General features: G+C 44.9%; 1 protein-coding gene across 1 annotated transcript in view; it reads left to right on the top strand.

Moving 5' to 3' along the window:
* The window catches only part of STARD9 (StAR related lipid transfer domain containing 9), a 313,170-nt gene that overhangs the window by 46,447 nt on the left and 252,394 nt on the right, over nucleotides 1–14,329 (top strand). The window contains exon 2 of the mRNA XM_069730886.1: nucleotides 2,584–2,653. Coding sequence (XP_069586987.1) covers nucleotides 2,584–2,653 — 70 coding nt within the window. The remainder of the gene's footprint in view (nucleotides 1–2,583; nucleotides 2,654–14,329) is intronic.

The following is a 14,329-nucleotide window of genomic DNA, read 5'->3' as shown; positions in this document are numbered from 1 at the left end:
TTCAGCCTAAAAAAAATGGGCTGAAAAACTCGGCTTATACTCGTGTAAATACGCAAAACGCCAGTGTCAATGTCTACATTGAAGAGGCGACTCCGGGATGCTGGCCTTCAGGGCAGAGTGGCAAAGATAAAGCCATATCTTAGACTGGCTAATAAAAGGAAAAGATTAATATGGGCAAAAGAACACAGACATTGAACAGAGGAAGATTGGAAAAAAAGTGTTATTTACTGACGAATACAAGTTTGAAGTGTTTTGATCACAAAGAAGAACATTTGTGAGACGCAGAACAACTGAAAAGATGCTGGAAGAGTGCCTGACGCCTTCTGTCAAGCATGGTGGAGGTAATGTGATGGTCTGGGGTTGCTTTGGTGCTGGTAAAGTGGGAGATTTTGTACAAGGTAAAAGGGATTTTGAGTAAGGAAGGCTATCACTCCTTGCAACGTCATGTCATACCCTGTGGACAGCGCTTGATTGGAGCCAATTTCATCGTACACAGTGGCGTAGGAAGGGGGTGCGGGCCGCCCTGGGCGGCACAATGCGGGGGGTGTGTCACCGGGCCAAGGCCGGCGCTGCAGCTGTTTGAAGATTTAAAGATGTTTTGGGCTGTCACTCACGCTGGTCTGGTCATATGGGCGTGGTGACATCGCTGTTTCTCCCCTAGATCTTGCTCATCTTTCCGTTGGTAGCGTAGTGGTTTGCGCATGCCCAACAGCCGAATCCACTGCGCAGCTGAAGAAAAAGAGCGCGATCTGCGCTATACAACGGATTATCGCTGGCGGCGGCCATCTTCCGGAGGCCGCGCGTGCGCAGATGGTAGTGCTCGGCTTCCCGGGGCTTCAGGAAAATGGCCGCGGGATGCCGCACGTGCGCAGATGGAGATCGCGGCGGCCATTTTCCTGAAGCCGAGTTCGCATCGGACAACACAAGATGAATTAACATCATATGCTTGAAACAAAGTTGGGTGCCAACAATTTTAGTCGGTCCATGTTTGGAATTTTGTGTGAAATTCTGTAAAATTTTCCTAACTTTTCATGTTGAACCAATACACACAATGGCAATAAAAATGTGTATCACAAACCATGTGTAATTGCAATAGTTTTCTGAGACACATACTTAATTTTCTAGAACAGTTTCATGGGTGCCAATAGTTTTGTGTGTGTAGATCTATCTATCTATCTATCTATCTATCTATCTATCTATCTATCTATCTATCTATCTATCTATCTATCTATCTATCTCTTCATACTGAAGACCAAACTAGTTACTGACTTTTAGGTAAAGTTATAATTTGTCCAAGAGCCTGTTTTGTGCTTCACATGATTGTACTGAGGATGTACACAAGATGTGGCAGATGATGGCAGCTTAAGTGTCAGGATGTGGACCAGTAAATAACTACAATAGAAATAACAGAAAACATTTTTTAACACAATTTTCCCTTTAGCTTTGATCCAATGAATATATGAAATAATGGGTACATCGTAATAAGAAGTAGAGCTACATTAAAAGTAGATATGAGAGGTACGTCTTCCCAATGAACAATAAAAACTTGGAGAGGATGTGCCACCTAATTGTGCAGGAAAACAAGATATTCAAGGCCGCCTTCATTCATGCTTCCCAGTAAGGCCGGTTTCACACGTCAGTGGCTCTGGTACGTGAGGTGACGGTTTCCTCACGTACCGGAGACACTGATTCACGTAGACACATTAAAATCAATGTGTCTCTGCACATGTCAGCGTGTTTTCACAGACCGTGTCCGTTTGGAAAACACAGAGACATGTCAGTGTTCGTGGGAGCACACGTATTACACGGACCCATTAAAGTCAATGGGTCCGTGTAAAACACATACCGCACATGGATGTTGTCCGTGTGCAGTCCGTGTGCCGTGCAAGAGACAGCGCTACTGTAAGCGCTGTCCCCCCCCCCCCCGCGTGGTGCTGAAGCCGCTAATCATTGGGGGGGAGGGGAGGGGTTGGGGACAGGTATCTTTTTTTTAAACACAAAAAAAAAAGAAAAGAGCTTTCATATCTTCTCTCCAGCGAACGATGCTGGAGAGAAGAAATGATTAGCGGCTTCAGCACCAGATGCAGGGGACATCGCTTAACTGTAGCGCTGTCTCCTGCACGGTGCGTGTGGTCTTCCGTCGGCACACGAATGCCGCACGTGTGCCACACTGATGTGCCACGTAAACGCACGGACACGGATAATTCCGGTACCGATTTTTCCGGTAGCGGAATTATCTGGACGTGTGAGACTGGCCTAATACTGTGTCACACATGCAATTGTTTTCAGGTTTATTTGTTTGTTTTTTTATATTTTTAAATTTTTTTGTAATTTCAAGGCTTGGCTTTTTTTTAACAACTCTCAGTTATGCTGTTTCTGTGTTATTCTTCCTGGAAATGGAAGAATAAATTGACAACTGGGTGTTTTTCCCATTTCTTAATAAGGTATGTAAAGTGCTGCAAAGTGAGTGAGCTGATCGTACAGGCTGGAATAATGCTTACATTCAAGCTGACAACATATTATGACTAGTAAGAACAAATATTCATTCTTGATTTAATCATTCACCCTTTATTTCTTCTTTAGAGAGAAAGGAGAAGCAGCAAAAATCATAGTGAATGTTGATGAGAAAATAGCACGGATAAAAAACATAAAGGTACTGTTATTCTTCAAATTTATTATGTGCTTGTCACTGTTGCTTTAGAATAAGGCCACGCTGGAAACAGGGTTACCAACTGTCCAGAAATTCCTAAACAATCTGTAAATGGCACTTTTTTCTTTGTCCGTAAAAAAAAAAGATTGTTGCATCCGTGTAGAACCACATACAGATTATGATAGTAATAATAATCTTTATTTATATAGCGCCAGAATATTCCACAGCACTTTACAATTCAGCAGTTCATGTACAACAGTCATAAATGGCAAAGTTAAAGATAATGCAATAATTAAAGCAAAAGTAATGATGACCGTGCTCGTAAGCGCTTACAACCTACAATGAGGTTGGGATGACACAAAGTACAGGTGCGTACAGCCATCTTGAGGAAATGGGGGATAGATAAAAGCTGCATAAGCTAGTCATCAGCCAATATTTGTAGCGCTTTTGGGTGTGGTGGAGTTTGATGGAGAGTTATGTTAAAAGAAATAGTGACTGGGTTATATATGAAAAGACTTAGATTAGGGAATGTAATAGGCTTCCCTAAACAGATGTCTTTTTAGGGAGCGCCTAAAACTGTGTAAATTGTGGTTTGTCCTAATTTCTTTGGGTAGAGCATTCCAGACAATTGGTGCAGCTCAAGTGAAGTCTTGGAGCCAGGAGTGGGAGTTAAGGATTAGTGCGGATGTTATTCAGAAGTTGCATGCAGAGCATAGAGAACGGGTAGGCTGACTAAAAAGAAATGAAGGAAGAGTAATGGTAATTAACATCCTTTTACTGTCAAAAAGTGAATGCAGATAATGTCTTCATATCACAATTGAGTTGTAGACATGTCACTAATCTTAATGGTTTATTATGATTTTCTAATGTGTCATTAAAAAGAAGTTGTCTATCTTTGTCCAGAAAAAAAACAAAACATTAGGGCTCTTTCACGCATCAGTGTCTCCGGTACGTGTGGTGACCTTTCACACGTGTCGGAGACACTGACATACATAGACTAATTCAAGTGAATGGGTCTGTGCATATGTCAGTGTGTTTCCACAGACCGCGTGTCTGTGTGACCCACACATAGACATGTCCACCTTTTACCATGAGCACCGACCGCAAAACATCCCGCACACAGAACACACATGGATGTCATCCATGTGACATGCACTGGCGCCAAGGAAGAAGCACTACTGTGAGCTCTGTTCACCGGCGCCGGGTGCTGAAGATGGATTTCTTGATTCTACCCTGCTCTGCCGGTGATCAGCGCAAGCAGGGGAGTATGGAGAGTTATATGTAAGTGAGAATAATGCAGCAGGAGTGGCTGATGGGAGTATTCATAAGCCGGCTCCTGTTCTGTAGATAAGCAAATAAATGAAAAATCTGGTGTGGGTTCCCCTCTATTTTCTATAACCTTCCAGGCAAAACTCGCAGGTGGGGGCTGCAACTCTCAGCTGTCAGCAAGGCTGGTTTGAAGAATACAGGGGTCCCTGCATTCATTTTTTAGGGTCCCCACACTGATTTTTTAATTATTTAAATAAATAATTAAAAAAAACCGGCTTGCATTCCCCCCCTTCTTTGACAACCAGCCTTGCTAAAGCTGACAGCTGGCGGTTGGTATTCTCAGGCTGGTAAGGGGCTAATGATATAGACCCCCCCCACCCCCCATTCAGCATAAAAATAGCCGCCAGCAGCTTCCCAGAAAAGGCGCATCTATTAGATGTGCCAATTCTGGCGCTTTGCTCGGTTCTTCCCACTTGCCCCCGGTGGCAAGTGGGGGTCATATTTGTGGGGTTGACATCACCTTTGTATTATCAGGTGACATGAAATCCACGGCTTAGTAATGGAAAGGCGTCTGTAAGATACCTATCCATTACTACTCATTTAGTTATATGGTAAATACAGACAGTCAGAATAAAGTCTTTTACTAGAAATAAAGCAAAACAGTTTTCCATTTTTATTTAAACATTACAAATACTGTTAGGTGAGTATAACGCCTAATTCCACCGAAGCCCTCATCTCCTGTAATAATCCAAAAATAAAAAACAACAATGCGGTTGGGGAGAAGTAACAATTGGCCACTGCGGATTGGCAGAGTATCAGGTACATGTGACCATCCACTATGTGCTCTCAGCCTTAGAAAACCTCTTGATATATATCCAATATCAAGCTAGAAGAGGTGATGCTCTCATGGGGAAGACTGTAGGCTCTATATCCACAGTATATTCAGGTGCTTTGAAATTGTGACTTCTACCATCTGTAGATGATTATAGGCTACTAGATGGCAGCCCGATTCTAAAGAATCGGGAGTCTACAATCCATATATACTTTATTTATTCAAATGTAAGAATAATACAATTAATAAATAATAGTAAGAAAGAACAAAAAATGGCTGCACTCACCAGCTCTTGACAATTCTTGTTATTTAAGGTACAGTTACACAGGATCCATGAACATGCTTATGAGGGGAGGGATGAAAGACATCAGACGACAACTTTGCGTGTTGTGGGCAGTGTCAGGTAGTAGGAAAATAGCCAGTTAATAATAGGCAATAGTTCTTTGCAGGAATGCAGATATTAATAAATAGGCAGTTTATATTGCAGAGAAATTGCTGGGCAATAATGGACAATGTCCTTATGTGGCAAATAATAGAGCAATATACCCAATGTGGCAAAGAAGAGGTTAATAAACGGCAGTCTCTCAGTATAACAGTCAGTGAATAATAGGCAGTATATGGAGAAAACACCAAACAAAAGTTCAAAATTGGTGTGAAAATGTCACTGAACCACTTCACAACTAAATATATATAGTTTTGGTAAATGGTATTATCATTTTTTTGACGAAATTCGGCAGGAGCTTGAAGAGCAACGTCACTGGGCCCGCCTCCACGCAGTAGAAACTTGCTGTGAGGTAAAAATTCAAAAATCACACCAAAATGGTGGGCGGAGTGTGTCACAGTACGGCACGTTTCTGATTGGTCGCTCGCAGCAGGCGGCAACCAATCAGACACTGGACACTGTTGACGTCACTTATCTCCAGACATTAGCTCCGGACATTAGCTCCGGACATTAGCTCCGGACTAAGCCACGGAAGTTGGCACAAATTGCAGGAAGTAGTATTCTAGGCAATTATATATTAGATATTTCACCCATATATTCATCTGCCAACTCTGCTCTTGGTATTTGTTCTACAGTGTGTCCGTAAAGTCAGGTTGCACTTCTGATCAGTCACTGGAAAGCAACAAAAAAACTATAGAAATGTGAAATCTGCTCCAAATAAAAGAGAAACTCTCCCAATTTTTCATACCTATTCAGTGTATTTCGATGTGGGCTCCATTTGTTGCCATGCACACATCCAAACGATAATGAAGTTCTTGCCACATTCTTGCCACACACAGTAAGGACGTCTGGTGTAACAGAGTGAATAACGTCTGTGATTCTCTGCTTGAAGTGATTTAATGTTATTGATACATTCACTGTACATCTGTTGCTTCATATAACCCCAAAAGTCTAAGGGTGTCCGATCCTGAAATTGTGGTGGCCGATCCCGGGATCGTGGTGGCCATGGCTTGACAGAACCCCTGCCTATCCACCGCTGGGGGAATGTTCTATCCAGAAACTCACGAACAATGGTGGCATAGTGTGGAGGAGCCCCATCCTGTTGAAAGATGACACCTTCTGGAAATTGTGGCACTGCATACAATTCCAACATGTCAACGTACGTGTTTGCCGTCACAACCGCTCCGTGAAAAAAAAAGGGCCTATCACCTTATCATGCATCAGGCCACACCACACGTTCACTTTAGGGGTGTTACGTTCATACTCAATGTAGACATAAGGATGTTCAGCAGCCCATATTTGGATGTTATGGCGATGAACATGCCCACAGATATGGAAGGTCGCTTCATCGCTAAACACAATCTTCTGCAAAAATCTTGCATCATTGTCGATCTCATGAAGCATATCTGTAGCAAACGGGCATCGTTTGGGTCTATCCGCCGGTTTGATGGCATGCAACAGCCGCAATTTGACCTGGCAGTGTATTAAACAGAGATCAGTTTATTAGGGGTTAATCTGACTGGGGTCTCTGTGAAGAAACCAGATTGTATCTTAATTTCCCAGACAACCATGTTTTTGCAAAACCAAAAGAACTGGCTTTTTAGGCTACGTTCACATTTGTGTCTTTGGGCGCAGCGTCGTCGACGGATACCGACACATGCGTCATGCGCCCCTATCTTTAACATGAGGGGCGCTTGGACATGCGCTGGTATGCGTTGTCATGCGTTGTATGACGCATGCATTTTTTTGGCGCACCAGACAGGGCGCGGATGACGCTACAGGTTGCAGTTTTGATGCGTCACATTTCCAAAGAAAAACGCATGTAACACACCTGCGTCGTAAATGTGCCAAAAAAACCATTAGTGTCTATGAAAAACGCATAGGGCGCAGGTGCCTGCGTTGAGCCGCGTTTTTTGACGCATGCGCCTTTTGACTAAATGTATTTTTGGGGGGCGTTTTTGATCTTCAATTGTATAGGACAACGCATGCGTCAAAAAATGCTGCGTTGTGTATGCGTTTGACATGCGTTGTGCCTTGCGTCGACGACGCTGCGCCCAACAACGCAAATGTGAACATAGCCTTATCTGTATATTGGCTTGTGAATTTAAGTGTTTGTCTGGCGGGTCAAGAAGACAGACTTGCCAACTGATATATTATATTAACATACTGTGTAAAGGTACCGTCACACTCAGCAACTTTGCAATGAGAACGACAACAATCTGTGACGTTCCAGCGTCCTGGATAGCGATCTCGTTATGTTTGACACGCAGCAGCGATCTGGATCCCGCTGTTATATCGCTGGTTGGAGCTAGAAGTCCAGAACTTTATTTGGTCGCTAGATCGGTGTGTATCGTCATGTTTGAGATCAAAAGCAACGACGCCAGCAATGGTTTTTACATGGAGCGAGAACGATAAGTGAGTCGCCGTTACGTCACTGGATCGCTCCTGCATCGTTCTGGAGTTGCTGTGTTTGACGTCTCTACAGCGACCTAAACAGCGACGCTCCAGCGATCTAGTTTAGGTCGAATCGTTGTCTATATCGCTGCAGCGTCGCTGAGTGTGACGGTACCTTTAGTCTGTAATAGTGACTGTACATTGAGTGTGTTAAGCTTTGTTTATTGATGTGTGCTTATATGCTAATAGTGCTACTTAATCCCATCACCATTGTTTACCTTATCTTGATGTTGGACTGAGAGACCCTGGGCAATTCTAAAAATAGCTTACATGCCTTGGGTATAAAAAGACTCAGAGATCACTGTTGTGAATTCTGTTGTCGGGCTCCCTCCTGTGGTCATGAATGGTACTTCGGCTGGTTCTGTCCATGGACTTCCTCTGGTGGGTGTTTCTGAGTTTCCTTCCACAGGTGACGAGGTTAATTCGTTAGCTGGCTGCTCTATTTAACTCCACTTAGATCTTTGCTCCATGCCACCTGTCAATGTTCCAGTATTGGTCTAGTTCACTCCTGGATCGTTCTTGTGACCTGTCTTCCCAGCAGAAGCTAAGTTCCAGCTTGTATTTCTTTGGTTTGCTATTTTTCTGTCCAGCTTACTATTTTTATTGTTGTCTTGCTTGCAGGAAGCTCTGGGACGCAGAGGGAGCGCCTCCGCACCGTGAGTCGGTGCAGAGGGTCTTTTTTGCGCCCTCTGCGTGGTCTTTTTGTAGGTTTTTGTGCTGACCGCAAAGTAACCTTTCCTATCCTCGGTCTGTTCAGTAAGTCGGGCCTCACTTTGCTAAATCTATTTCATCTCTGTGTTTGTATTTTCATCTTTACTAACAGTCATTATATGTGGGGGGCTGCCTTTTCCTTTGGGGAATTTCTCTGAGGCAAGGTAGGCTTATTTTTCTATCTTCAGGGCTAGCTAGTTTCTTAGGCTGTGCCGAGTTGCATAGGGAGCGTTAGGTGCAATCCACGGCTATTTCTAGTGTGTTTGATAGGATTAGGGATTGCGGTCAGCAGAGTTCCCACGTCCCAGAGCTCTGTTATGACCTGGTGGTTAAGAGCACACGGAATGACCTGATAGTTACTGATAATAAGGACGAGCTCTGGGACGTGGGAACTCTGCTGACCGCAATCCCTAAACCTATCAAACACACTAGAAATAGCCGTGGATTGCGCCTAACGCTCCCTATGCAACTCGGCACAGCCTAAGAAACTAGCTAGCCCTGAAGATAGAAAAATAAAGCCTACCTTGCCTCAGAGAAATTCCCCAAAGGAAAAGGCAGCCCCCCACATATAATGACGGTGAGTAAAGATGAAAATACAAACACAGAGATGAAATAGATTTAGCAAAGTGAGGCCCGACTTACTGAACAGACCGAGGATAGGAAAGGTTACTTTGCGGTCAGCACAAAAACCTACAAAAAGACCACGCAGAGGGCGCAAAAAGACCCTCCGCACCGACTCACGGTGCGGAGGCGCTCCCTCTGCGTCCCAGAGCTTCCAGCAAGCAAGACAACAAATTAAATAGCAGGCTGGACAGAAAAATAGCAAACCCAAGAAATACAAGCTGGAACTTAGCTTCTGATGGGAAGACAGGTCACAAGAACGATCCAGGAGAGAACTAGACCAATACTGGAACATTGACAGGTGGCATGGAGCAAAGATCTAAGTGGAGTTAAATAGAGCAGCAGCTAACGAATTAACCTTGTCACCTGTGAAACTCAGAAACACCCACCAGAGGAAGTCCATGGACAGAACCAGCTGAAGTACCATTCATGACCACAGGAGGGAGCCCGACAACAGAATTCACAACAGTACCCCCCCCTTGAGGAGGGGTCACCGAACCCTCACCAGAGCCCCCAGGCCGACCATGATGAGCCAAATGAAAGGCACGAACCAGATCGGCAGCATGAACATCAGAGGCAAAACCCCAGGAATTATCTTCCTGACCATAACCCTTCCACTTGACCAGGTACTGGAGTTTCCGTCTCGAAACACGAGAATCCAAAATCTTCTCCACCACATACTCCAACTCCCCCTCAACTAACACCGGGGCAGGAGGATCAACGGATGGAACCACAGGCGCCACGTATCTCCGCAATAATGACCTATGGAACACATTATGGATGGCAAAAGAAGCAGGGAGGGCCAAACGAAATGACACAGGATTGATAACCTCAGAAATCTTATACGGACCAATGAAACGAGGCTTAAACTTGGGAGAGGAAACCTTCATAGGAACATAATGAGACGACAACCAAACCAAATCCCCAACACGAAGTCGGAGACCCACACAGCGCCGGCGGTTAGCGAAACGTTGAGCCTTCTCCTGGGACAATGTCAAATTGTCCACCACATGAGTCCAAATCTGCTGCAACCTATCCACCACAGTATCTACACCAGGACAGTCTGAAGACTCAACCTGCCCTGAAGAGAAACGAGGATGGAAACCAGAATTGCAGAAAAACGGCGAAACCAAAGTAGCCGAGCTGGCCCGATTATTAAGGGCGAACTCAGCCAACGGCAAAAAGGACACCCAATCATCCTGATCAGCAGAAACAAAGCATCTCAGATATGTTTTCAAAGTTTGATTAGTTCGTTCGGTTTGGCCATTTGTCTGAGGATGGAAAGCAGAGGAAAAAGACAAATCAATGCCCATCCTAGCACAAAAGGATCGCCAAAACCTTGAAACAAACTGGGAACCTCTGTCAGAAACGATGTTCTCCGGGATACCATGTAAATGAACCACATGCTGGAAAAATAATGGCACCAAATCAGAGGAGGAAGGCAATTTAGACAAAGGTACCAAATGGACCATCTTAGAAAAGCGATCACAAACCACCCAAATGACCGACATCTTTTGAGAGACGGGGAGATCCGAAATAAAATCCATAGAAATATGCGTCCAGGGCCTCTTCGGGACCGGCAAGGGCAAAAGCAACCCACTGGCACGAGAACAGCAGGGCTTAGCCCGAGCACAAGTCCCACAGGACTTCACAAAAGAACGCACATCCCGCGACAAAGACGGCCACCAGAAGGATCTAGCCACCAAATCTCTGGTACCAAAGATTCCAGGATGCCCAGCCAACACTGAACAATGAATCTCAGAGATAACTCTACTAGTCCATCTATCAGGGACAAACAGTTTCTCCGCTGGGAAACGGTCAGGTCTATCAGCCTGAAATTTTTGCGGCACCCGCCGCAAATCAGGGGAGATGGCAGACAAAATTACCCCCTCCTTGAGAACACCAGCCGGCTCAGGAACACCCGGAGAGTCAGGCACAAAACTCCTTGACAGGGCATCAGCCTTCACATTCTTAGAGCCCAGAAGGTACGAAACCACAAAATCAAAACGGGAGAAAAATAACGACCATCCAGCCTGTCTCGGATTCAACCGTTTGGCAGACTCAAGATAAGTCAAATTCTTGTGATCTGTCAAGACCACCACACGATGCTTGGCTCCTTCCAGCCAATGACACCACTCCTCGAATGCCCACTTCATGGCCAACAATTCACGATTACCAACATCATAGTTACGCTCAGCAGGCGAAAACTTTCTAGAAAAGAAAGCACATGGCTTCATCACCGAGCCATCAGAACTTCTCTGCGACAAAACAGCCCCTGCTCCAATCTCGGAAGCATCAACCTGAAACGGAAGCGAAACATCTGGCTGGCACAACACAGGGGGAAGAAGAAAAACGACACTTCAACTCCTGAAAAGCCTCTACAGCTGCAGAAGACCAATTGACCACATCAGCACCCTTCTTGGTCAAATCAGTCAACGGTTTAGCAACAGTAGAAAAATTAGCGATGAAGCGCCGATAAAAATTTGCAAAGCCCAGGAACTTTTGCAGGCTCTTCACAAATGTCGGCTGAGTCCAATCGTAAATGGCCTGGACTTTAACAGGGTCCATCTCGATAGTAGAAGGGGAAAAAATGAACCCCAAAAATGAAACCTTCTGAACTCTAAAGAGACACTTTGACCCCTTCACAAACAAGGAATTTGCACGAAAGACCTGGAACACCATTCTGACCTGCTTCACATGAGACTCCCAATCATCCGAAAAGACCAAAATATCATCCAAATACACAATCAGGAATTTATCCAGGTACTCTCGGAAGATGTCATGCATAAAGGACTGAAATACTGATGGAGCATTGGAAAGCCCGAATGGCATAACCAGGTACTCAAAGTGGCCCTCGGGCGTATTAAATGCTGTTTTCCATTCATCGCCTTGTTTAATACGCACAAGATTATACGCCCCTCGAACATCTATCTTGGTGAACCAACTAGCCCCTTTAATACGAGCAAACAAATCAGACAGCAACGGCAAAGGATACTGAAATTTGACTGTAATTTTATTAAGAAGGCGGTAATCAATACAAGGTCTCAAAGAACCATCTTTCTTGGCCACACAAAAGAACCCTGCTCCTAACGGTGATGACGACGGGCGAATATGGCCTTTCTCCAAGGATTCCTTTATATAACTCCGCATAGCAGCGTGTTCTGGCACAGATAAATTGAACAATCGGCCCTTAGGAAGCTTACTACCAGGAATCAAATTAATAGCACAATCGCAATCCCTATGAGGAGGTAGGGCACTGGCTTTGGGCTCATCAAATACATCCCGATAATCCGACAAAAACTCCGGGACTTCAGAAGGGGTGGATGACGAAATAGACAAAAATGGAACATCACCATGTACCCCCTGGCAACCCCAGCTGGACACAGACATAGATTTCCAGTCCAATACTGGATTATGAACCTGTAGCCATGGCAACCCCAAAACGACCACATCATGCAGATTATGCAACACCAGAAAGCGGATATCCTCCTGTTGTGCAGGAGCCATGCACATGGTCAATTGGGTCCAATACTGAGGCTTATTCTTGGCCAAAGGCGTAGCATCAATTCCTCTCAATGGAATAGGATACTGCAAGGGCTCCAAGAAAAAACCACAGCGCCTAGCATACTCCAAGTCCATCAAATTCAGGGCAGCGCCTGAATCCACAAATGCCATAACAGAATAGGATGACAAAGAGCAAATCAGTGTAACAGACAATAGAAATTTAGACTGTACTGTACCAATGGTGGCAGACCTAGCGAACCGCTTAGTGCGCTTAGGACAATCGGAGATAGCATGAGTGGAATCACCACAGTAAAAACATAGCCCATTCCGACGTCTGTGTTCTTGCCGTTAAGCTCTGGTCAAAGTCCTATCACATTGCATAGGCTCAGGCCCATGCTCAGATAGTACCGCCAAATGGTGCACAGCTTTACGCTCACGCAAGCGTCGATCGATCTGAATGGCCAAGGACATAGACTCATTCAGACCAGCAGGCATGGAAAACCCCACCATGACATCCTTAAGGGCTTCAGAGAGACCCTTTCTGAAGATTGCTGCCAGGGCACATTCATTCCACTGAGTGAGCACAGACCACTTTCTAAACTTCTGACAATATATCTCCGCTTCATCCTGACCCTGACACAGAGCCAGCAAGATTTTCTCTGCCTGATCCACTGAATTAGGTTCGTCATAAAGCAATCCAAGCGCCAGGAAAAACGCATCAACATCACGTAATGCCGGATCGACTGGCGCAAGGGAAAATGCCCAGTCTTGAGGGTCACCACGTAACAAAGAAATAATGATCTTTACTTGTTGAACAGGGTCACCTGAGGAGCGAGGTTTCAAGGCAAGAAACAATTTACAATTATTTTTGAAATTCAAGAACTTAGATCTATCACCAAAAAACAAATCAGGAATTGGAATCCTAGGCTCTGACATCGGATTCTGAACCACAAAATCTTGAATGTTTTGTATCCTTGTAGTGAGATTATCCATCCAAGAGGACAGACCTTGAATGTCCATGTTTACACCAGTGTCCTGAACCACCCAGAGGTAAAGGGGAAAATAGAGACAAAACACACTGCAAAGAAAAAAAAATGGTCTCAGAACTTCTCTTATCCCTCTATTGAGATGCATTAGTACTTTACGCCACCTGTACTGTTATGACCTGGTGGTCAGGACAATAATGGACCTGGTGGTTAAGAGCACACAGAATGACCTGATAGTTACTGATAATAAGGACGAGCTCTGGGACGTGGGAACTCTGCTGACCGCAATCCCTAAACCTATCAAACACACTAGAAATAGCCGTGGATTGCGCCTAACGCTCCCTATGCAACTCGGCACAGCCTAAGAAACTAGCTAGCCCTGAAGATAGAAAAATAAAGCCTACCTTGCCTCAGAGAAATTCCCCAAAGGAAAAGGCAGCCCCCCACATATAATGACGGTGAGTAAAAATGAAAATACAAACACTGTTAGGGCTAGCGGAACGCACCAAATAATAGACAGACAGAGTATGGTGCATTCGCAGCCCGGGGTCCACCGTGCAGAGATGGAACCTGCTGCCAAGTAATGACAGACTATATGGCGGTACTCATAAGTATACACACGTGGGTTAAACTTCACCCAGCGTGAAGGAAGCGATCCTGTTGCGTCACAGGATCGCGGTACCGCACATAGAGCGCGAGCAAGTAGTCAGCGAACTCAACCCCAACTAGGATTGAAGTCCGATTAGACCCTTGCTGGCACAACACCGCAACTGGGTGTGTAAGGAAGCTAAATAACAATATTAGGGCACAAGATTGCATGCGGTGCCGCAGTGACGAACGCCACTAACCACCCAGGCTTG

This window comes from Ranitomeya imitator, chromosome 1, assembly GCF_032444005.1.
Source record: "Ranitomeya imitator isolate aRanImi1 chromosome 1, aRanImi1.pri, whole genome shotgun sequence".
Lineage (NCBI taxonomy): Eukaryota > Metazoa > Chordata > Amphibia > Anura > Dendrobatidae > Ranitomeya > Ranitomeya imitator.
Note: the sequence above shows the minus strand (reverse complement) of the source record. Positions and strands in the feature narration are given on the sequence as shown.